Source organism: Rhinatrema bivittatum, chromosome 7 (assembly GCF_901001135.1).
Source record: "Rhinatrema bivittatum chromosome 7, aRhiBiv1.1, whole genome shotgun sequence".
Taxonomy (NCBI): domain Eukaryota; kingdom Metazoa; phylum Chordata; class Amphibia; order Gymnophiona; family Rhinatrematidae; genus Rhinatrema; species Rhinatrema bivittatum.
The window spans coordinates 193675229-193699472 of NC_042621.1; the positions used below are offsets into that span (position 1 = coordinate 193675229).

At 41.1% G+C, this 24244-nt stretch overlaps 1 protein-coding gene across 4 annotated transcripts in view; it reads left to right on the top strand.

Annotated features, from left to right (window-relative positions):
* Positions 1–24244, top strand: part of CTNNA3 (catenin alpha 3) — a 2257234-nt gene that overhangs the window by 1454903 nt on the left and 778087 nt on the right. For all 4 annotated transcript variants that reach the window (XM_029609715.1, XM_029609716.1, XM_029609718.1 and 1 more), the window contains one exon: positions 13521–13613. In XM_029609715.1, the coding sequence (XP_029465575.1) occupies positions 13521–13613 (93 nt within the window). The remainder of the gene's footprint in view (positions 1–13520; positions 13614–24244) is intronic.

Sequence of the window (24244 nt, forward strand, 5' to 3'; positions counted from 1 at the left end):
TGGCAGCTATAGGTCAATTAAAATTACTGTGATTTGTCCACTATCTAGACTCCTTGCCAACTTGTCCCACCTCAGCCACCAGGAGGCTGCCATGTCACACAGGCAAGAGTTGGTTGCTATAGTTACTAGTTAGACTCTGCCTGCACCTGTTCTTTGATCAGCACAACCATGGACTTGAATGGGCTATGGACTATGAAGGGAAACATAAATGAATGAGATGGAAATTTTCATTTATATTCATGGGCACCCTCCTTTAATTTTGGGGGTCCACAAATGAAACAAAAAATAGACTGATTCATTGCATTTTACCCATTTGTTTCAAATAAATGGGCATCCCTAGTGAGATGTTTGAGCAATGGCAATGCTTCCTTATATTAGATTAAATAAAGATAAGTGTCATGAAATCTGGTACTCTTTCTTGGTTTTTATAGAACAATGATTCTCAAGCCTGGCCTGGAGGACTCCCAGCCAATCTGGTTTTCAGGATATCCACAATGAATATGCCTGAGATAAATGTGCATGCATTGCCTCCATAGCATGCAAATTTTATCTCATACATATTTATTGTGGATGTCCTGAAAACCTGCCTGGCTGGGGATCCCTAGAACAGGTTGGGAAACTCTGCCATAGAAGACAGCAGGACATTGAGGCTTGTGTGCCAAGCTGCATTGTGCTTCATAAAAGCAGTAACATGCCAAATAATGTCAAATAACACTTGCAATTTTGTTTGCAAAATTTTGTGTGCACCATTTACCTTTTTTTCATGTGTAATTTAACTTTTCCCAAACACAATACATCAATGCAAAAATAAGTAATGATATGCATAATTATGCAAATCAGCTCATTTCTTACATTTATATACCTAATTTATGAGCAAAAAAATGTGCAAAACCCCTATTTTTATGAGATTTAATTGCACCTCAAGAAGGATTACTGAGTTTTTCTATGATAAAGTCTGCAATCTCATGTGGGCTTTACTGCAAAACATTTCTATAAATTATATTAGAATAATATTTAAATGAGAATGTATCACATGATAAACTGTTCTCTACTGTATTTGCAATACTGGCCAGAAAGCATTAGCAAATCACCAAGAAAAAATATGTGCAGAACAGGCAAATTCCTGCTGACCTGGTCAGAGATGAATACTTTGGATCCTTGGTTTGTAAACCAACCAAAAATAACTTTGAACTGTGTCCATTCTACACATACTAATCTGTTTGCATATTTCAAGTATAATTTTGCAAAAAAAATTTCAGTTGATCAATATAATTTCCCCTTCACTAAGCTTCACTGGTTTTCCCTTTTGTTCCCTTACAATGTATATCAACGAATTGTGAATCATTTTTGAAAAATAGGATACTTTATTTGAAATGTCTATATAACACCTATCTATAATCCTAAAGGGGTTATAGTTGGAACATACATAAAGCACATTAAAACAGAAAAAAGTCTATCAAAGGCTAGCTATTTGCCCAACATAGGATACACTCAACTATCAATAGTTTATTTTATTCTTCTATAATTAGTTGGATTTATCATGGTGATAAAGCTAATGTGAGATATATGATAAGTCCCTTGTCAATAGCAGTTTGGAATTATACTTTTCACTGTGATTAAAAATTGACTGTACTCTGAACTTTTGTCTGGTATATCTTGAAAACTCAATAAAAAAGAAACCTAAAATAATGTCATTTTAAGATCTGTTTTTCTTTAGAACATTTATAAAATGTCTATTGACCTTTTTGCAGAGCTTCAGTCCTTCTTTAGAAAGGACAGCACAATTAACAGGTGTATCATATGAAACTATTTACTCTGAGTCAACAGCAATCTCTGAGTCACTGAGTCTATAATGATCTGGCTTCTTTTATGCACAGAGATCATTTGAGAGATTGATATACTTAATTGGTTTCACTAATAAGCATATAATCTATTTATTTTTAACTTTGCCTCTCTAAAATGAAAAGAAATATATCTAAATAATTAGTGTGGTGTCTCCTTGCTTAAATCTTGTATGAAAGTCTTATAACAAAACAGTGATGGAGTCAGAGCTAGACAACAAAAAAAGTATGTAATAGGTTATGTTAAAAACAAACAGGATCTAGAAAATAAGATTATTATGTACAAGAAATCCATTATTCAAATAAGTGAAAGTCCAAAGCAAAGGGAGCAATTTCAAATATGAATCATAAAAATGTTTCCTCCTAGGAGCAAAGATTGGCTGACCAGATCAAAGTTCTATCAATGGTTCTCAGATCTGATCCTCAAACATGTCCCAAAAATCTGATTTTCTGGTAGCCAAAATATATATATTTACTTGGATTTTATGCCCAATAAATGAATATGTATATGTATAGTATATCATAAAGATTTGTTGTGGAAGTCCTGACAGACAAACCATGCTGGAGGTTTATGAGGACCAGATTTAGGAAACACTGCTATATAGGGATGTACACGGTAAAAAATATTTTGTTACTTTGGTTGCTTTGCCATTTTAATTTGTTTTGTTTATTTTGGTCCCATGTTAATTTGTTTAGTTTTATTTATGTTATTTAATTTGTGTTAGAGTCAGTGGGCAAGGTAATGCATTATGTTTTATGTTATAAAACTGGAGTTTTCTCTCCAAGTTTAATGAAACTTGCTGTTGCGAATGCTGGGAATGTGGTCATTTGCTCGAGGAGAGTGAGCACTTGGACCACAGCATGACCTCAGAGCGAGGCCCAAGGAAAGCACCATGGTAGGCGAGCATTTTGGGCACAGGCTGGACTCGGAACTTGGGATGTAGCTAGGGTCTTAAAACATAGCTGAGTCTTGAGACGTATCTTGGAACCTGGAGCATAACTTGAGTCTTGTAACGCAGCTGGAAGCCTGGAATGAGTCTAACTCGAACCTCCGCTGAACCTGAACTAACAGAGTGAGACCCAACAATGAGGTTTAGGTATTAGTGTAGGGGTTAGGGGCCACTTTAACATTCAAAGTGAGACGTACGAACAGAACAGTGCTCTCTTGTGAAGATTTGATGACCTTCGGAGTGAGAAAACTCATTCAAAGATGATATTTGTGCAATGTTCTCTCAACCTAGCTTGATGTTATCCAGGTAGAGAGTCCATTAAGCTAGGTTGAGAGAACATTGCAGTTAACACTGGGCCAGGGCTGTTCACTGGATACTGTATCTGCTATTGATTTTATTACAGACCCTCCCCCAGATAGGCTAGCTAAATTAAGCTATTTCCTTAGCTTTCCCCAAGAAGATGAAGTTCTGCATCAAATGACTTATGAGGAGAGATTGAAGGGCCTAAACATGTATACCCTGGAGGAGAGGAGGATCAGGGGAGATACAGACCTTCAGATACCTGAAAGGTTTTAATGATGCACAATTGACAAGCATTTTCATTTGGAAAGAAAGTAGTAGAACTAGGGGTCATGTAATGAAACTCCAAGGAGGACGACTCAGAAGCAACATCAAGAAATATTTATTTATGGAGAGGGTGGTGGATGCCTGGAATACCCTTCTGGAGGAGGTGGTGAAAAAAAATATGTTGAAATATTTCAAAGGGGCATGGGATAAACACTGTGGATCCCTAAAGGCTAGAGGATGGAAATGAGGAAAAGAGTGCATGAGTTAACTTGCTGGCATGGTGGTTACTACCCTTAACCAATAAGCCTTCCACTGTTGATGCAACTCATTATTACTCTCTGCTTTAACGGAAGGGGGAAAAGAGGAAAAAGGGACAAGGGGAGAAAAACATGAATTTTACAGTATGGGAAAACAAATAAGCATGGGGGTAACTTGCTGATGCAGCTGTTACTATCCTTAACCAATAAGCCTTATACTAGTGATGTAATTCCAACATTGCTCTTTGTTTCAACAGTAAGAAATAATAGGGAATTGAACTCAGACAGCAACCAACAAGGGCCCTGATTTTAATGGTTTGGGAAACTAAGTATGGGGTAACTTGTATGGCGCGGCAGTTGCCACCCTCTGGTGAAAATGTTAAATAAATAAATAAATAATGTTTAAAATCATGAGAGGTCTAGAATGGGTAGATGTGAATCGGTTATTTCCTCTTTCGTATAATAGAAAGACTAGGGGGCACTCCATGAAGTTAGCATGGGGCACATTTAAAACTAATCGGAGAAAGTTCTTTTTTACTCAACGCACAATTAAACTCTGGAATTAGTTGCCAGATGATGTGGATAGTGCAGTTAGTATAGCTGTGTTTTAAAAAAGGATTGGATAAGTTCTTGGAGGAGAAGTCCATTACCTGCTATTAATTAAGTTGACTTAGAAAATAGCCACTGCTATTATTAGCAACAGTAACATGGAATAGACTTAGTTTTTTGGTGCTTGCCAGGTTCTTATGGCCTGGATTGGCCACTGTTGGAAACAAGATGTTGGGCTTGATGGACCCTTGGTCTGACCCAGTATGGCATTTTCTTATGTTATGTTCTTATGTTTCTTATGTCCATACTGTCTCTGTCCTTTTTGAGATATGTTCTCCAGCACTGAATGCAGTCCTCCAGGTGAGGAGGGCTTATTACCTCCTTTTTCTTACAGGTCATTCCTCTCTCTATGCAGCCCAGCATTCTTCTGGCTTTAGCTATCGCCTTGTCACATTGCTTTGCCATCTTCAGATCGCTAGACACTCTCACCCCAAGGTCCCTTTCTTGCTCTGTGCACATCAGTCCTTCACCTCCCATCACATACAGCTCTTTTGGATTACCACACCCCAGATGCATGACTCTGCACTTCTTGGCATTGAATCCCAGCTGCCATATCTTCGACCACCATTCAAGCTTCCTTAAATTATGTCTCATTCTCTATACTCCATCTGGCATGTCCACTCTGTTGTAGATCTTAGTATCATCCATAAAAAAACAAACGTTACCTTCTATCCCTTCTGAAAAGTCACTGACAAAGATATTGAACAGGACTGGTCCCAACACCGATCCTTGCGGCACTCTGCTTAACACCGTTCTCTCTTCAGAATAGATGTTTTGTTTTTTTCCCTGAAATGTTATTCAAATTTAGACCACCTCTTTTGCACTGCTAAAAATCAATATCAATACTCCATATCAAAACACCCTTTTGATACATATGGAATACTGCAGAATTTGTGGTAGCCCTTTACTTTAAACCCTGCAGCCATCCCTGCATTCTATAGTAGGGATGTGAATCGTTTTTTGACGATTTAAAAAAATCGTCAGATATTTTTTAAATCGTCAAAAATCGTTAGAGTCGCGATACAATAGAAATTCCCCCGATTTATCGTGAAAAATCGTAAATCGGGGGAGGGGAGGAGGGCGGGAAAACCGGTACACCAAAACAACCCCTAAACCCACCCCGACCCTTTAAAACAAATCCCCCACCCTCCCGAACCCCCCCCCCCAAATGTTTTAAATTACCTGGTGGTCTGGGGGGTGGGTCCCGGCGCAATCTCCCGCTCTCGGGCCATCGGCGCCATTTTGGCTGCCACTAATATAAATGGTGCCGATGGCCCGATAAAAAAAAAAACCCATCCGACCCTTTAAAATTACACCCTTAGTCTCCCCCACTCTCCTGACCCCCCCACCAAAACTTTTTACACATACCTGGTGGTCCAGGGGGCCGCGGGGAGCGATCTCCCATTCCAATGCTATCAGCTGCGCTAAAAAAAAATGGCGCCGATGGCCCTTTGCCCTTACCATGTGACAGGGCAAAGGTAGCGCCGGCGCCATTTTGAATACTGGCAATACGGCCGGAGTGCAGGAGGTCGCTCCCGGACCCCTGCTGGACTTTTGGCAAGTCTTGTGGGGGTCAGGAGGCCCCCCCATGCTGGCCAAAAGTCCCTGGGAGGTCCAGTGGGGGTCCGGGAGAGATCTCCTGCACGCGGGCCGTATTGCCAATATTCAAAATGGCGCCGGCGCTACCTTTGCCCTGTCACATGGTAAGGGCAAAGGGCCATCGGCGCCATTTTTTTTAGCGCAGCTGATAGCGTGGGAACGGGAGATCGCTCCCTGCGGCCCCCCTGGACCACCAGGTAAGTGTAAAAAGTTTTGGGGGGTCAGGAGAGTGGGGGAGGCTAAGGGGGTAATTTTAAAGGGTTGGGGTGGGGTTTTTTATCGGCGCGGGCCTCACTAAAATAAATTAGTGATGTGAATTGGAATCGGAACGATTCCAATTCACATCTCGTAACGATCAGATTTCTCCCCCCCCTCCCAGCCGAACCCGATCGTTAAAACGATCGGGCACACGATTCACATCCCTATTCTATAGTATTCTAACAAAAAAAACAACAAAAAAACCCAACTACTTTTTCTACATATAGAGGACTTCAGAATGTTTGGTATCCTTTTGCTTTAAATCCTAGTGCCATAGTCTGAGCTATGCCACATACATCAACTATGCAATATTAAAAAGCTTTTTTGGCTAAAATTCAAGATTTCAAGGAAATATTAGTATATACTCAGCTGAAGTCCTTGTGATCAGGGATAGCACCAGACTGCCATTGGCACCTTCCCTTGCTGTGCTTAAGACTATGTATCTGCTATTGTGTTGGAACTGCCCCATCCCCAGACACTCTAGCTCCTGCTAGGTGCGGTGTCTTTTTTCTGAAATGTTATTCAATTTTAAGCTATGTCATTGCACTGCTAAAAATCAATATCAATTAGAGATGTGAATCGTTTTCCATATCGTCTTAACGATAGAAATCGTGTGGCAGGAGAAGAAAATCGTGTTTGGCACGATTATTTCGTTGAAAAATCGTTAAATATTGTTTTTTCCGATTAGTGCGCACTAACTCGAGTTAGTGCGCACTAACTCCCCGTTAGTGCGCACTAACTCGAGTTAGTGCGCACTAACTGAAAATGATACAAATAGACACTTTCCAGGTCACTGAAGGTCAGTTAGGAATGAATATGTGTTCCTATTGGCTGGCAGCCCTCTTATCTATTGATGTTACCAAGGTTACCACTGAGGTGATGGTTGGGGGGATGGGAAATGGAACTGGAAACTCACAAACACCAACAGAAAATGAAACAAAGTGTTCACACTTCCCAGGTCAGTAAAGGTCACTTAGGAATGAATATGTATTCCTATTGGCTGGCTGTGCTCTTATCTATTGATGTTACCAAGGTTACCACTGAGGTAATGGTTGGGGGGATGTGAAATGGAAACAGTTGGAAGCTTGACATGTGATGATCAGCACTCACGTGACTAGAACTTCTTTGTTTATTATTTTTGTTAGCAGACACGTGCATGTTGAATTTGCCAATCACTGTGCATTTTACAAAGGTGGTCCTGGCTGGAACTGTACACAGTTCCAATATATGTAATTGATTGTTGGTAAGTGTATTTTTTAAGTAGCCACACTGGCACCAGTATGTTTACTTTTCCTCCTACTTAACTCACTAGCTCAGCTTTGTAAGAAGGGCTTCTCTGCTTGTGTGTTCCTTTTGTTTGGTGTGAGGAGAGCAGAAACATCAGATCTTTATTCAATCTACTACAGTCATCTCTTATATTAACCTACTCAATTTTTTTTTAAATGATTTGTTATATCACTGAATTAATAATTCATTATTATTAGGTGGTGGTGAATGTCTGACTAAGCTACTTGGCTAGTGTAACTGGTGAGGCTAGTGGCAGTTTAGCAGAATTATAATTTATTTGTATTAGTACTGCAGCATTAATATATTCAAGCCTAGGTAGGCAGCCAGTGCACTACTCCTGCAGTCACCTCATTGCTTCCTGTGCATTGCATTATAATATGCGCACACACTGACTCCAGCTTGGGTGGGGACAAGGCAGGTCTCCTTTACTGCACACACTGACTCCAGTTTGGTGATAAGGCAGGTCTCTAGAGATGGGGGAAGTCAGGAGTGAGGGTCAGGCAGCTCCCCCCTGTCTGTGAAGCCAGCCTCTCACTAGTAATGCAGGGAGGGAGCTGTCTCAAACTTCACCATCCTCCTCCCCCCCCCCCCTCACCCACACACCATTCACTAGCTGGGACATGGGGGAAGTCAGGAGTGAGGGTCAGGCAGCTCCCCCCTGTCTGTGAAGCCAGCCTCTCACTAGTAATGCAGGGAGGGAGCTGTCTCAGACTTCACCATCCTCCTCCCCCCCCCCCTCACCCACACACCATTCACTAGCTGGGACATGGGGGAAGTCAGGAGTGAGGGTCAGGCAGCTCCCCCCTGTCTGTGAAGCCAGCCTCTCACTAGTAATGCAGGGAGGGAGCTGTCTCAGACTTCACCATCCTCCTCCCCCCCCCCCTCACCCCACACACCATTCACTAGCTGGGACATGGGGGAAGTCAGGAGTGAGGGTCAGGCAGCTCCCCCCTGTCTGTGAAGCCAGCCTCTCACTAGTAATGCAGGGAGGGAGCTGTCTCAGACTTCACCATCCTCCCCCCCCCCCCTCACCCACACACCATTCACTAGCTGGGACATGGGGGAAGTCAGGAGTGAGGGTCAGGCAGCTCCCCCCTGTCTGTGAAGCCAGCCTCTCACTAGTAATGCAGGGAGGGAGCTGTCTCAGACTTCACCATCCTCCTCCCCCCCCCCCCTCACCCACACACCATTCACTAGCTGGGACATGGGGGAAGTCAGGAGTGAGGGTCAGGCAGCTCCCCCCTGTCTGTGAAGCCAGCCTCTCACTAGTAATGCAGGGAGGGAGCTGTCTCAGACTTCACCATCCTCCTCCCCCCCCCCCCCCCTCACCCACACACCATTCACTAGCTGGGACATGGGGGAAGTCAGGAGTGAGGGTCAGGCAGCTCCCCCCTGTCTGTGAAGCCAGCCTCTCACTAGTAATGCAGGGAGGGAGCTGTCTCAGACTTCACCATCCTCCCCCCCCCCCCTCACCCACACACCATTCACTAGCTGGGACATGGGGGAAGTCAGGAGTGAGGGTCAGGCAGCTCCCCCCTGTCTGTGAAGCCAGCCTCTCACTAGTAATGCAGGGAGGGAGCTGTCTCAGACTGGTATCAGGGTTAGGGCACTGTGTGCAGGAAGATCACAACACCCCTGGTGCCAGGGTTAGGGCACTGTGTGCAGGAAGATCACAACACCCCTGGTGCCAGGGTTAGGGCACTGTGTGTGCAGGAAGATCACAACACTCCTGGTATTAATAGGGATAGGGCACTGTGTGCAGAAAGATCACAACACCCCTGGTGCCAGGGTTAGGGCACTGTGTGTGCAGGAAGATCACAACACCCCTGGTGCCAGGATTAGGGCACTGTGTGTGCAGGAAGATCACAACACCCCTGGTGCCAGGGTTAGGGCACTGTGTGCAGGAAGATCACAACAGTCCTGGTATTAATAGGGATAGGGCACTGTGTGCAGGAAGATCACAACACCCCTGGTGCCAGGGTTAGGGCACTGTGTGCAGGAAGATCACAACACCCCTGGTGCCAGGGTTAGGGCACTGTGTGCAGGAAAATCACAACACCCCTGGTGCCAGGGTTAGGGCACTGTGTGTGCAGGAAGATCACAACACCCCTGGTGCCAGGGTTAGGGCACTGTGTGTGCAGGAAGATCACAACACCCCTGGTGCCAGGGTTAGGGCACTGTGTGCAGGAAAATCACAACACCCCTGGTGCCAGGGTTAGGGCACTGTGTGTGCAGGAAGATCACAACACTCCTGGTATTAATAGGGATAGGGCACTGTAAGAGATGACTGTAGTAGATTGAATAAAGATCTGATGTTTCTGCTCTCCTCACACCAAACAAAAGCAACACACAAGCAGAGAAGCCCTTCTTACAAAGCTCAGCTAGTGAGTTAAGTAGGAGGAAAAGTAAACATACTGGTGCCAGTGTGGCTACTTAAAAAATACACTTACCAACAATCAATTACATATATTTGAACTGTGTACAGTTCCAGCCAGGACCACCTTTCTAAAATGCACAGTGATTGGCAAATTCAACATGCACTAGCATTTCAGGTGCCTGCTAACAAAAATAATAAACAAACAAGTTCTAGTCACGTGAGTGCTGATCATTACATTACTTTTTTTGTCAAGCTTCCAACTGTTTCCATTTCACATCCCCCCAACCATTACCTCAGTGTTAGCCTTGGTAACATCAATAGATAAGAGCACAGCCAGCCAATAGGAATACATACATATTCATTCCTAAGTGACCTTTACTGACCTGGGAAGTGTGAACACTTTGTTTCATTTTCTGTTGGTGTTCGTTAGTTTCCAGTTCCATTTCCCATCCCCCCAACCATCACCTCAGTGGTAACCTTGGTAACATCAATAGATAAGAGGGCAGCCAGCCAATAGGAACACATATTCATTCCTAACTGACCTTCAGTGACCTGGAAAGTGTTTATTTGTATCATTTTCAGTTAGTGCACACTAAATCGAGTTAGTGCGCACTAACTGGGAGTTAGTGCGCACTAACTCCCATTAGTGCGCACTAACACGATTTAACGATTTTTAACGATAAATCGTTAGAATTTCTATTGTATCGTGTTCTATAACGATTTAAGACGATATTAACATTATCGGACGATAATTTTAATCGTTGAAAAACGATTCACATCCCTAATATCAATACTCCAAACTGCAGTGCTATAGTCTGAGCTATGCCACACACATCAACAGTGCAATTATAAAATGCTTTTTTTCGTCAAAAATTCCAGATTTCTGTTGCGCCCGTTGGTCGCAGACAGCTGCAACCGCTGTTGCTCACGTCTTTCTTTACTGCTTTGACTCCATTGTGGAAGACTTGCAGCCTCTGCCAGCTATCACCGGCCTGCCTACCGTCCCAGGCCTCCCTGGATGCCACGGACGCTGCCGACTGCCATCTTGCCCTCGGAATCACCTAGGCACCTAGGGGAAACTGGGGGAAGTGCAGGCTATGAAATCGGGGGGTTGGGGGACCTAGCTCTATACTGGGCAAACTGATGGACGAACTGCATCCCTGGCTGCGTGCCGATGTGCACGTGTTAATGTGCACCCATGTGTCCCTTTGAAAGTTACTGGCTAAATGTTTAAGTTAGTTATTTATTTATTTTATTTAACAGTTTTTTATACCGACGTTCATAGTAAATTACCATATCGGATCGGTTTACAGTTTAACAAAGGGAAAAAAGAAAACTAGAGTAACAAATTCACGTAAACGAAAGATAACAATAAGTAGGAATAAGTCAAAGTTACAATCAACAGGGGGCGAGAACTTGGAAGCTTGCAACAAGCTGGAAAGAAGAAAGGCCAGTAGTTAGCTGGATAAGGCTTATCTGGCTAACTTACAAGGGATATTCAGCAGCAAAGCTATGCTACTGAATATCTCCAAAGAAATCGTTAATTAGCCAGATATCTGTGCTAATCCAGCTAAGTTAACCGGGTAAGTAGGACTTTCCCAAAACATCTGTTTCCTGCCCACAGGATAGGTACTTACCCAGCTAAGGGCTTATCCGGAAAAGTGGTGGTCACTAAGAGTGGCCAGATAAGTCCTACCTTATTCAGCTAAATGGCACTGAATATCAACCTCTTCATTAGGTATTTTAAAGTTTTATTTGTGTCAATCACAGCTATATCACAATATGAACTGTAAAAGTGTTCTGCAATTATCATAAAGGATGTGCAATCTAAGATTCTTTCATTATTATATAAAGAAAAACTGTGAAATCATTTATTCTTTTGCATGTAAATGGCATCATTTGATCAATATTTTACACTATATACCAATGAAACATAATTCTGGATATAAATCAAAGCCTATATAAATCAAACAAGACTAGAATATTGTATGTCATAGACTTTGAAATGAAGTAGTTTCATTAGGGGATTGAATGTATTCTGTAGCACAAATACTGTATAATTGTACCAGTCAGTCTGCGTTATCCCTTCTGATTTACTGAATTACTTTGATTGTGATCTGATTGGCTTGATTTGAACTTCTGGCTTGATCCAGGCAAATAATTTTGTACTACTGCAATAGCTTAACATAAATAAATACACACAGAATGGTATCAAAGAACCTTCAGATAACTAGAAGGTTTTTCCAGTCATTTCACAACTTGCTGAAAGGGACAGCCTGGTGGTTCAGTGGGTGTGCTGTGTGCTGTCATGTGATGGATCTGGTTTCACTTCCAAATTCAGGTCTTCTTCTCTCTGGCTGGGGATGCTGCAGAGGCAGTGTTCACATTTCCTGGCTGTGGGGAGGAGGGGGAGTCATAGTCATCACAAGATGCTGACACCTAGTTGCCAAGCTTAGGGCCCATGATTGCAGACATCAAATATATTATGATGGCAACTGGAGAGGTCAGTGGGTGTGTTGATATGTTAGAGTGTTAAGAAGGGGACAGAGACACAGTAGAATTATTTTTGATAGTGGGTGAAAAAATCCCAAATGTCTGTTAAGTTGTTTTATGTCACTTCGGAAGTGTTTGATCATTTCCACTGCCCCCTCATGCTACCATTGTAATGTATTTTCTGACAATGGTATCTTTTGCTCTGACCTGCTCATTCTATTTAGTCATGTAAAAGGGAGCATTAACTCCAAAAAGTTAGTCAAGAAATGTAGTAAATTAATCCAATTTAAAAAGTATCACATTGCTTTTTTTGGGCTTGTTGACCTTTATTTCCATGTTTTCAAATGGACTAGAACGGCAACCACCCTATTTTATTGGCATTAGAAGTTCTGCAATCTTTGCTCAGCTTCAGTACTTATAGGCTTTTAGCTAGAATTCATTACATATTCCATTCTCTTTCATAACTGCTTAAAGCCACAAGCATACATAAACAAGAAAGTCAACATCGTTTTTATTTCTTTCCTAATTAGTATACACAAGAAGGCATATGAGGGCTCCAGGGATTTAAATTCACCAAGAGGGAATGGTTTTTTTTTTTTCTGAGACTATAAACAGAAAACTTCTATACCAATTAGCCTAAAGCAGATTTTACAACTGTTCAAGAAGTGAAAGCTTTGAAAAGCTTTTCTTTGCAACACTGGTTGTCTTTATGCTATTACAGAGTAAAGGAAGAGGAGATGGTTTCATGAGTCACTTGTTATGAGACTGAAGAGACAGACGTGTTTTTGAGAACCAAGACTAACAAGTCGGGGGAAGGAGATCTTATGCAAGGTCTCAAAAATGAGCAAGAACTGTGAACCTCCTCTTATCTTTAGAAGATGTGCTATGCTCTCTCATGCTGGCAATCATAATCGAAACTTAAAGCTTGGGGCTATTGTTTGTGAGATCTTGTTTTGTGCCAACTCTGCGCTTTGAACAGTATATAAGATTTCATGCAAGCAGTAAATGTTGGTACCTAGTACAACATCTGACAACTCAGGTTTCTCTAGGTGATTCATCTGAATAAAGAAGATATTATCCTGCTCTTGGAATACCATGTAATTTTCTCTGTTGAGCCTGAAGGAAAACTTCTTCCACAGTGACCTAGCCATAACAGATATTTTTTGCTATAAATTAACAATTTAATTTACCTATGACTAGAACACATACCTAATCACAGTAGACTGTTAATCTTAAACAATGACAATTTACTTACCGAGTTTTGTTTTCTTTCTTCATTAAGGTTGCTAATCTTGCCTGTTCACTCTCAACAAATGAAGATGGAATAAAAATTGTTCAAATGGCAACCAACCATATAGAGACATTGTGCCCACAGGTATCTAGACATTTTTAAAATGTATTTCTTTGTAAAATTTACACTATGCCTTATATACTGCTCTGCCAACAGTAGGCATTGCAAACAGTAATGTCAGGCTGCCAGCCTGAGTTACTATGCTCAGGTCATTGCGCCCAATGTCATACTTTTGTTATTCTTCCTTTTATGAAGAACCACCTTTGGAGCATGCACAAACAAGTGCAACAAAGGAGCTTGTGCCTTTGTGTGCTCCTTCATGCATTCCAAGTTCACTGAGATCAGCCAGAGTCTGCCATACTTTTCATCATGGCTCCTGTAGAACCGAGGTGATGTTATTAACGTGCCGCGGTATATAAAAAATCTCTAAATAAATAAAAATCTCTAAATAGATTTGTCATATTTCTGTTATTACTAAACAGGGCAGATATGGCTCTGCCTTCTGACCCTCACCATTGGCAAAAATGGTACTTTAACTGCCCTTCTTCCTATAAAAATATATAAGGATGTATCTGTACCTGTCATGCTATCACTGTCCATTTTGCTTGTGAATACTCCTGCAATCTCTACTAGAAAAGTGCCTGTTATTTTCTATCTGGAACATCACCTCTTTCCAAACTGTTTGTATTCCTGAAAGATGCCTCACTAGTACAAATTTAATTTAGACATTTTATATACCTTTGTTATGTTTATAGATCTCAACGGTATCCAAAGTGACATTCATAAATGTAACTTAATGAATAGACAAAAGGGATTGGTTACAGGAGGTGATATTCAGAGGCAAGCATTTATCTAGCAAGTCAAAATTTCTAGTCCACATTAACATTGATTAAGTCCTTCTTGTTTTTTATATTTTGTATATTCTAATGTTTTTAAGTTAAATTGTATGCTTTTTTGGAATACCCATATTTTCAATTCACATTTAAATCTCTTTCTATTTGGTAAAATACGTAACATCTCAGACATTGAATTCCAGAGCTTTGGACACCGCTATGGAAAACACTTGATCTCTTATTTGCATCAGATGTCTGTTCCTTATTGTGGGATTAGTCACTAGTCCTTTATTTTGAGATCTTAGTGTTTGCTGAGGATTGTAAAGTTGTAGTGTTATTCCTAACAAGCCGGTATTATTAGAGTGTATGATGTTGAATATGAATATTAATACTTTATAGTAGATTCTGGCTTGGGTTGGTAACCAATGCAGAGAAATTTTGATGGTGTAATATGATCATATTTCCTAGATCCTAGTAATAATTTTGCTGCAGCATTTTGCAATAGCTGTAGTGGTTTTAAATAACTTGCTGGGAGACCTAGTAGTAGTGAGCTGCAGTAGTCAAGGTTGGAGAAGATTAGAGTTTGCAGTACAGTGTGGACGTCTGCAAGAGTTAATACTGGTTTTAATCAATGTAGAATACGTAACTTGGTGTAACCTGTCTTAATTTACTGATACGCATTTTCATTGTGAGTTCCTCATCTAGCTGTACCCCTAAACCCCATACTTGATTTGAGAGATTGATTTGACAGTTATTCAGGTTTAAGGCAGGTTGTTTAACTGTTGATGAGTTTCTACTCAGTCAGATGATTTCAGTCTTTTTAGGGTTTAATGTCAGTTTGATCTCTGTTAACCAACGATGTCTCTCTCCCTGGTTGTACTGTTGACACTTTTCATGGAGAAATAAGGAGAGGAGGAGATGTAATGATCATCCATAAACATTTATGGCCCGATTTTAAAAGGTCTGCATGCGCAAAAAAGGGGGGTTACGTGACAAAGCGCCGGGCCCAAAGAAAGGGGCAGGCCGAGGGGTGTGGTCTGGGTGGGGAGGGGCGGGGGGAGGTCGGGACAGTGCCTTAGCTGCTGACCCAAGGAATTGCGCACTGGCAGCCGGCCAGAGCGCGGAGACTACTGCTGCTCCAAAGGAGCAGTAAGGTACAAAAAAAAAATTCTAAGAATTAGGTAGGGGGGGGGTCGGGGAGGAGAGGGGAAAAGGTAGGAAGGTTAGATAGGGGTATAGGGAAGTTCCCTCCCAGTCCACTTCTTAATTGGAGTGGACTGGGAGGGACCTGGGGAAGCCGTGCGTTGCTTTCTAAACCCCCCCCCCCCCCATGTGTGCGAGCTGCGGGCTGCCCTCACATGCTCTCCAGTCAATGTATTGTCCTTTCGCACTGAGGATGAGTCTCCCAGGGCTAATGCCCAGTAAGGAAGGGTTAGGTTGGCCATCATAGTTGGGGATTTCATTATTAGGAAGGTAGATAGCTGGGTGGCTGGTGGCTGGGGGTCCACCCAAACTTCACTAATTATAACAGACGCATGTACATACTTTTTGAAAATCTATCCCTTAGGTTTTTGCTGCCTAATTAAATTTAGCTGAAAGATTCTAGTCCATTCCTTGAGCTTCGCTAGATCTCTCCTTACGTTTTCAGCATCTTCTTTGCTGACTACCTTGTTTCTGATTTTGGTACCAGGAAAAAGACAAACCTTTCCCAACAATCCTTCCACAATGTCACTTATGAAAATAATCTTATATACTAGGGATGTGAATTGGGCTTTGGACGATTGAAAATATCATACGATATTTTCAAAATCGTCAGAAATCGGGGGCTCCCCCAAAACGATAGGAAAACCCCACAATATTGTTCGTGGGGGTTCTCTTATCATTTTGGGGGAGGACGGGAAAAACGGCACACTGGATGGCCCGTGCCATTTTTAAAGATAGCACCGGCCATCCAGTGCTCCCTCCATGTGACAGGGGCCAGCCAATGGCACGGATACCCTGTCACATGGTAAGGGCAAAGGCCATCAGCGCCATTTTTATTAGTGGCAGCCAATGGCCCGAGAGCGGGAGATCGCTCCCGGGACCCCCACTGGACCACTGGGTACCTGTAAAATGTTTTTTTGGGGGGTCGGGAGGGCGGGGGAAGCTAAGGGATTAGTTTTAAAGGGTCGGGCGCAGCCAATAAACAAAACCACGATCAGGCCGGACGAAAAAAAAACCACGATGCGAATCGGAACTGGAATCCGAACCGATTCCAGTTCCGATTCACATCTCTATTATATACCACTACTTGAAAGACAGTAGCACTTCAAAGAGCTTTCAAACCTTGCACAAGATGGAACTTGTAAAACTCAGCAAGTGTTATTGCTCTAATATGTCTATAAAGTTACAGTGGAATCAATAATCATGCCAAGACACCTTACCTCGGAAGAAGAATGTAGTGTTGTGTTTGAAACGATAGAGGATGCATCAGTGGGCCCCCATACTGAAGAGGAATAATCTCTATCCTTGCTAGCTTCAGTGCTGTGTTATTGTACTGAAGCCATTGTTTTACATATTAAATACACATGCAATTATGGGAGAAGTCTTTTACCAAAATGTGTCCACCTCTACATAAAATTGATCATCATCTGCATATAACTGGTGTCCCATACAGAGGCCCGCAAGCTCCGTTTGAGAGATCGATTTGAATGTGGACCATCTCACTTCATGCGATTCTGATAAAACAGAGAACCAGCAACGGATATTAGAAAATAAGCTTTAAGTTGGGTAGTCTTATTAGATGATCATAAAATCATCTGAAAATAAAATTTGAGATTTCTTTCTGGTTGTGTCCTAACATTTAAATATATGTAAACCAAATTTAAAACACACACATTTTGTTAAATTCAGTTCTTACTGAACTCAAAATTATTCATTTGTTTTTCTAGTCTGTATATTTTTATCAAATGAATGTCACTAAGGTACTTAGAAAAATTGATTTGATATAATCTTAGTTCATCCAGTTTATTCTTCCACTCTGTACCTGAAATAAACCACATAGCATATTATACATGACCAACAAGTTGTGACTACTCAGTAAGACTTAAGATAGAAACACAGAATATCATTTTACAAAATACAGTATTTATGAATTTATAAGATAACCTGTCATGAATAGGAGTTCCCTACAACTTGAATTCTGATATTTATTATAATATAAATTTTTGCTGACGATTACAAATAATCATGTCATGCAAACTACAAGCAGATGTGAGACTGAATGAATTATATTTTCCAAGTCACCAGGTTATTTTACAACATCACTGGTAACTTATGCACAAATATACAGCTAAGTTATACCACTTTTCAAAGGAAACATATGAGTGACCATTTGCATTGAAAATTATCCCACAGAAAGTACTTCATGAGTTACACCCTTTGTCCGGCACACATAAACTTTTCATCACCTCCCACTTAGACTATTGCAAGCTGCTTCTCACAGGTCTCCCAGTGAGCCATTTCTCTCCACTACAATCTATCCAAAATTCAAATGGGTGACATTTTTTGCCAAAGTTGCTACACCCATATATCTCCTCTTCTCAAGTCACTACATTGGCTCCCTATCTGTTCCCATATACAGTTCAAGCTCTACTACTGTTTTTGCTACGACTTGTCATAAGAAAGCTGTAAATAGTTTGTACATAATTTAGAAATGTTCACGTTTCTCCCTCCCCTGCGTCCAATATACCTCCACCTTGTTCATCTCCCTCCCCCGTCCCTCTACCACTTTTGTTTTTTACTATAAGTTATTTGTAAAGCCTGTTGCTGAATTTGCTGTTTCAATGTAAACCGATCAGATGTTCCAAACGATGAGCGGTATATAAAAACCACTAATAAATAAATAATAAATAAATACTTATTCACCTACAAGAATATTCACTCTGCAACTCCACACTACCTCTCTTCTCCTATTTCTCTCTACACCCCTCTTTGTGCACTCCACTTATCAGGCAAGCCACTCCTATCTAGGCCCTTCTCTATTGCCAACTCCCGACTCCATACTTTTCACCTGGCTAGACCATAAGCTTTGAATAGACTTCTTGAGCTAGTGTGTCATGCTCCCTCTGTTGCCTTATTTAAATCCCACTTAAAAACCCAACTTTTTGAGGCTGCCTTTAAATCTTAACACTGATTATCCTGCTTACAGTCTCATTAATTTTAAACATTCTCTTAATAAATGAAATTCCTCAAGTTTCTTTTGCATTTATGTTTATTTTGAGTATAGAAAAAATCTACAGTAGAGGTTAAATCTAATGTTATGTACATTGAGTAGCATTATAAAAGTATTTAGTAGTAGTAGTAAGAGTAAGTAAACAAAGTAATTTTCAAAGGAAACTGTAAATATAGCATACTATCATAGCAATTTCCAAAAGTCCATTTACCTACAAGTAGATGGGTGTAAAGTTACATGCATACATACTATGGGGTAGATTTTCAAACTCGCGCGCGGTTCCCAACATGTGCACATGAATGCTCCGATTTTATAACATGCACGTGTCACCATGTGCATGTTATAAAATATGATACCCACGCACACATGCACGCTCAATTTTATATTGGCATGTGCATGTGTGGGCGGGTCACGACTCATGCGCAAAGAGGGTGATTTTCTAAAAAAAAATGCGGCAATATGATCAGGCCATTTCCAGTTCCCTTCCAATCTACTCCAATTAATTCCTATCCCCATAATTACCCTTCCTTTCTTTTCCCCTCTCTGCCCTAACCCCTAATCCCTAATTTAAACGTACTTCCTCTACATAGTTGAAGTTCTACGTGCAGGCGGCTGCCAGCACATGCTTCCCTGGGACAGGGCCTAATGGCCATTGTCCCAGCTGGCCAATGTCCTACCCGCCTTTTTTACAATCCCTAGCACTTCCACACTTACCGGGAGATACGCATGTGGCCGGGCCATTTTGAAAATGCGCTCAGTGCGTACAGGGCCCAGCCATGCTTGTACCTCCTGGTATTTGTGCACACTGGGCTTTAAAAATGTACCTGTATTTGCACATACTTTTATACACATAGGGGAGAAGGCCGGGAGGGGTTGGGAATTACACACAGATACTTTTTGATTTTTAAAAAGAATGCTTGTAAATTCTCTCAGCAAAGCTACATGCCCCTAATAACAAGTGAAATTTTGTGCACATAAAGGTACATTTTCAAAAGTTGTGTGTGTTAAAAAAATAACACTTGCACATGTAAAATAGCATATTTGCCAGTATACACTATTTTAAAACAACATACACAGGGCCCATGAATAAATCTGCATGTGCAAAAAAGAGGCATTCTGGGATGTTGGCAACATTTACTTAAGTTGCTATTTTACAGCCTCCAAAATTGACATGCATAAATCTTTTACTTGCATATATTTACACCTAGTTAATATTTGGTATAAGTGATCGTAAACATCTAAGTGAAAAAATGACTGGTTGGGGGGTCTGGGTGGAATGGTGGGACTTCATGCTGAAAAGCCAAGCGGGTCTTTATGAACTGCAGATGGATTGGGTGAACTGGTAGACTAATTGATAAAACTGGTTATTTCATTGCCGCATGCATGTTAGAAAATCCCCTGACTTACTCATGTAAAAGCTGACTTACGCAGGGTAAATGCATCTAAATAAAGTGAGTAAAATCTACTAGTGTATTCATTTAAAATACAAAGTTATATCATATGCACACACTTAGGGGCGGATTTTAAGAGCCCTGCTCGCGTAAATCCGGGCGGATTTACGCGAGCAGGGCCCTGGGCGCCGGTGCGCCTATGTTCAATAGGCCTACCGGCGCGCGCAGAGCCTCGGGACTCGCGTAAGTCCCGGGGTTTTCCGAGGGGGCGTGTCGGGGGCATGGCCGATCGGCGCGGCGTTTTCGGGGCGGGACGCGGCGTTTTCGGGGCGGGCCCGGGGGTGTGGTTTCGGCCCGGGGCGGTCCGGGGGCATGGCCGCGCCCTCCGGAACCGCCCCTGGGTTGCGTCTAGGCGCGCCAGCGGCCCGCTGGCGCGCGGAGATTTACTTCTCCCTCCGGGAGGCGTAAATCCCCCAACAAAGGTAGGGGGGGGGTTTAGACAGGGCTGTGGGGTGGGTTAGGTAGAGGAAGGGAGGGGAAGGTGAGGGGAGGGCGATAGCGAATTCCCTCCGAGGCCGCTCCAATTTCGGAGCGGCCTTGGAGGGAACGGCGGCAGGCTGCGCGGCTCGGCGCGTGCCGGCTACACGGAATAGGCAGCCTTGCGCGCGCCGATCCAGGATTTTAGCGGATACGCGCGGCTATGCGCGTATCTACTAAAATCCCGCATACTTTTGTTTGCGCCTGGAGCACCAACAAAAGTACACGAACGCGCCGTTTTTGAAAATCTACCCCTTAGGCCTAGATTCATCAAACTATTGCATGTGATAGGAAGAGGGGTGTGTTTTCTGGTAATAGCTTATTTATTGCAAAGTGTGCTATCATAGCACTTTGCATAGGTATTACTGCAGAATGTGATAACTTTTTGGTAAGTGCCACAACTACTGTAATCCCTACCTATAACCACTGGGGGGGGGGGGGGGGGAGAGAGAGAGAGAGAGAAATGGACTCTCTACCTGGGTAACATCAAGCTAGATTGAGAGAACATTGCACAAATCTCATCTTTGGGTGAGTGTCCTCACTCCAAAGGTCATCAAGTCTTCACAAGAGAGCACTTTTCTGTTCGTATGTCTCACTCTGAATGTCAAAGTGGCCCCGCCCTAACCCCTACACTCCTACCTAAACCTCACCTCGAGTAACTATGTGGGCCTCATACAGAGGTATAAAAACCTACCTAGTATGAAGGCATTACAGCTAGGTGCTCTCTCTCTCTCCCTCCTATTAGCAAAAACATCAGAAAGTGTGATAAAGCCATATCACACAGCTTAACACAAATGAAAGAGGTATAGTTATTGCCATGTTAAAACTGTGCAATATGGCTTCACAACTTGTGAATCCAGGCCACTTGGCCAGAAATCCTTCCCCAAACTCCACCCCTTTTCTAACTTAGCATTGCATTATGCGTTATGGTGCTTTTCACATGCGAAAAATGCCTTAATGCATGTGAAAATCCCATAACACTGCTTGGAAAATAACCCCCTTAGCTGGATAAGTCAAAATTTAGCTTGATAAGTAACACTTTTGCCGCTAGTTAGATGGACAAATTTGAACTTATCCATATAAGTAGCACTTTTTTTTAAGTCTTATCTAGCTATTTTCATACCCGGAGAAGTCCACAAAGTGCTCTTAAATGGACAAATAGCACTTTTTAGACTTATCCTGCTAAGTGCCATTACTTAGCCGAATAAAACTGAACTTTTCTGGATAAGTGCCACTACTTTTCTAGATGTAAGTTCAAACTTGCATGGCTCGTGGTTTTGACATAAGTGCTCATGTATGTGCACATAAGAATTCATATTTTATAATCTGCGCATATCAATATCATATTCACACATCTATTTTACATTTTAGATTTTTTTTCTGTCATTTTATTGTAATGCCTTATTAACTCATTCAATTTAATATTGCATTTTTTAAATTACACTTGTATGCATTTCTATCTATGAATGTTTTGTTGTAAGCCATCTAGACCATAGAATAGCACAGTCTATAAATGTTTTTTTTAATTAAATTTTAAATTAAATTAAAATACAGTTGCAACTTTGCATGCACCCATATACATGTGGAAATGGGCACACATGAGCAGTTTTGAAAGTTATTTCCCAGGATAATTTTCAAGGCAATTGTACCTACGTAAGTTTACTTTGAAAACTGGTGTAATTTAGGTGCATAACAGCCCACAAATTTATGCAACCTTTTATAAAAGTACTCCCTAAAGCCTGATTTTATTCTAATCTAATCCTATCCTTGAGAGTATTCTAGAATGAAAAACTCATTGTCTCAATTTTGCTGCTTATAATAGCTGCCTATTATACTGCTAAACCTTTTTATCTTTTCTTCTTGCTACATATGTGCATGTGGGTGTTTTGGTGACGGGGGCTGGGAAGTGGAAGTGGAAGATTAATGGAACAGGATCTTTTTCATCTTAACTATTTTTCTTTTTTACCATCTTAATAAACATTCCAGTTTTATCACCATGCCTTATGTGTAGGTGGCATTCTCTGTAATATCTCAGATTCTCTTCCTTCAGATTCATGAGCAAGGGCACGCATTCCAAAGAAAACAATAAATCAGGTAGCGTACACACACACACACACACACACACACACACACTCAGACACACAAACACACACCTGCTTTAAAACTAATATAACATATTTCAATCTATCTTCATCTACTTTTGGTTATAAGTCATTTACTGGTTAACCCCATATTTACTTATCCAAGTTATATCGACCTGTTCTTTGTAAGACATTTACTTGTCAATGTTATTGTTCTGTTAAAATGTAAACCGAATTGATCAGTAATTCTGTTATTGGAAAGTCAGTATATAAAAATGCTAAATAAATAAATAAATTATTTTCATAATTTTAGAAAAATATAAAGAATCATTGGAACAAACTCTTCTGAAATATTGTTTTGGATAAGTCCATGATAATTAGGATATAATTATCTGGGTCACTTAGAATCAAATGTTTAGTTAAATTTAGATCTTTAAACAAAATGATGAAAGCTAATCTGCTACCAGATGTTTGAAATAGTAGGGATTTGCAATATGAATGAAGCAACAAATAGTTGTCTGTATATAACCCAGTCACCCCATAAGAGTGAACCCAATATTTGCAACACAAGAACAATTATTTTACAATCTAAAAATAATAGAATGATGGTATCATACACAGAGTGCCTGCAGCCACTAAATGTCTAATCAAATGATATAATAAATGTCACTAAAGCAAACTATCCAAAAGTTCCCATCCAATTTTCAAATCCATGTAAGCAAATATATAAATTCTATCCAATAGTATTTGAAAGTTGTCCATGTCTCAAAAAGCTAAAATGACAATGTCACCAAAATGTACTAGTCTAGAATAGTATTCCCAGGATATCTTTGCCATGAAGAATCCTTGAAGGAAGTGAAGTGACACCATAAAAAATGGCAAACCACGATGCCGGGGTTTCAATCGTGCCTGCTTCAGAAGGTGCAAATAACCATTAACCATGTTGACTGGACTTGGCTGCAGTCACTCTGTATATGATACCATCCTTCAAGTATTTTTACATTAGAAAAAATGTTTTTGTGTCGCATATATTGAGGTCACTCAAATGGTACGATTGAAATAGGAGGGATGACACAATTAGCCAGAACAATATAATGAGATGAACAGAAAATATTGACATTCAATTAAATATAAGTAACTATTAAACAAAATAACTACAACAAATTTCAGAGTATGCTTTATTTATTTACAGTGTGTATTGCACACTTATTTTAACAAATATTAAGCAAGTTGCAATACAAAATATATGACAGAGCAAATATCTGATAATATTACAATTAAAAGACCAGTAACAGAGAGCTATTGTACCAGAATAGGTCTCAAATACATCTGCACATAGAAAAAAAATCCAGTTAATTATAGCTTTAGTGTGTGGACACAAAGTTCAATTATAAAAAATAATATCAGGTGAAGTTTGGAAGTTAACACTCCTTTTTGCAGGTCCATAGAGAGTGAGCAGGTCATAGTAAAAGATGATATTGCTAGAAAATGCAAGTAAATCATAGATTGCATTACAATGGTATTGCAAAGAAGGGGGAAAGGGGTGGTGGTGGTTGGTGTGTAATAGCTGCAACTTGATCAGATGCAGCAACAAGGGTAATTCTTGAGAAGCAAATTAAACTTAAAACATGTCCACTATTAGCAGAATTCCACTGGCTGC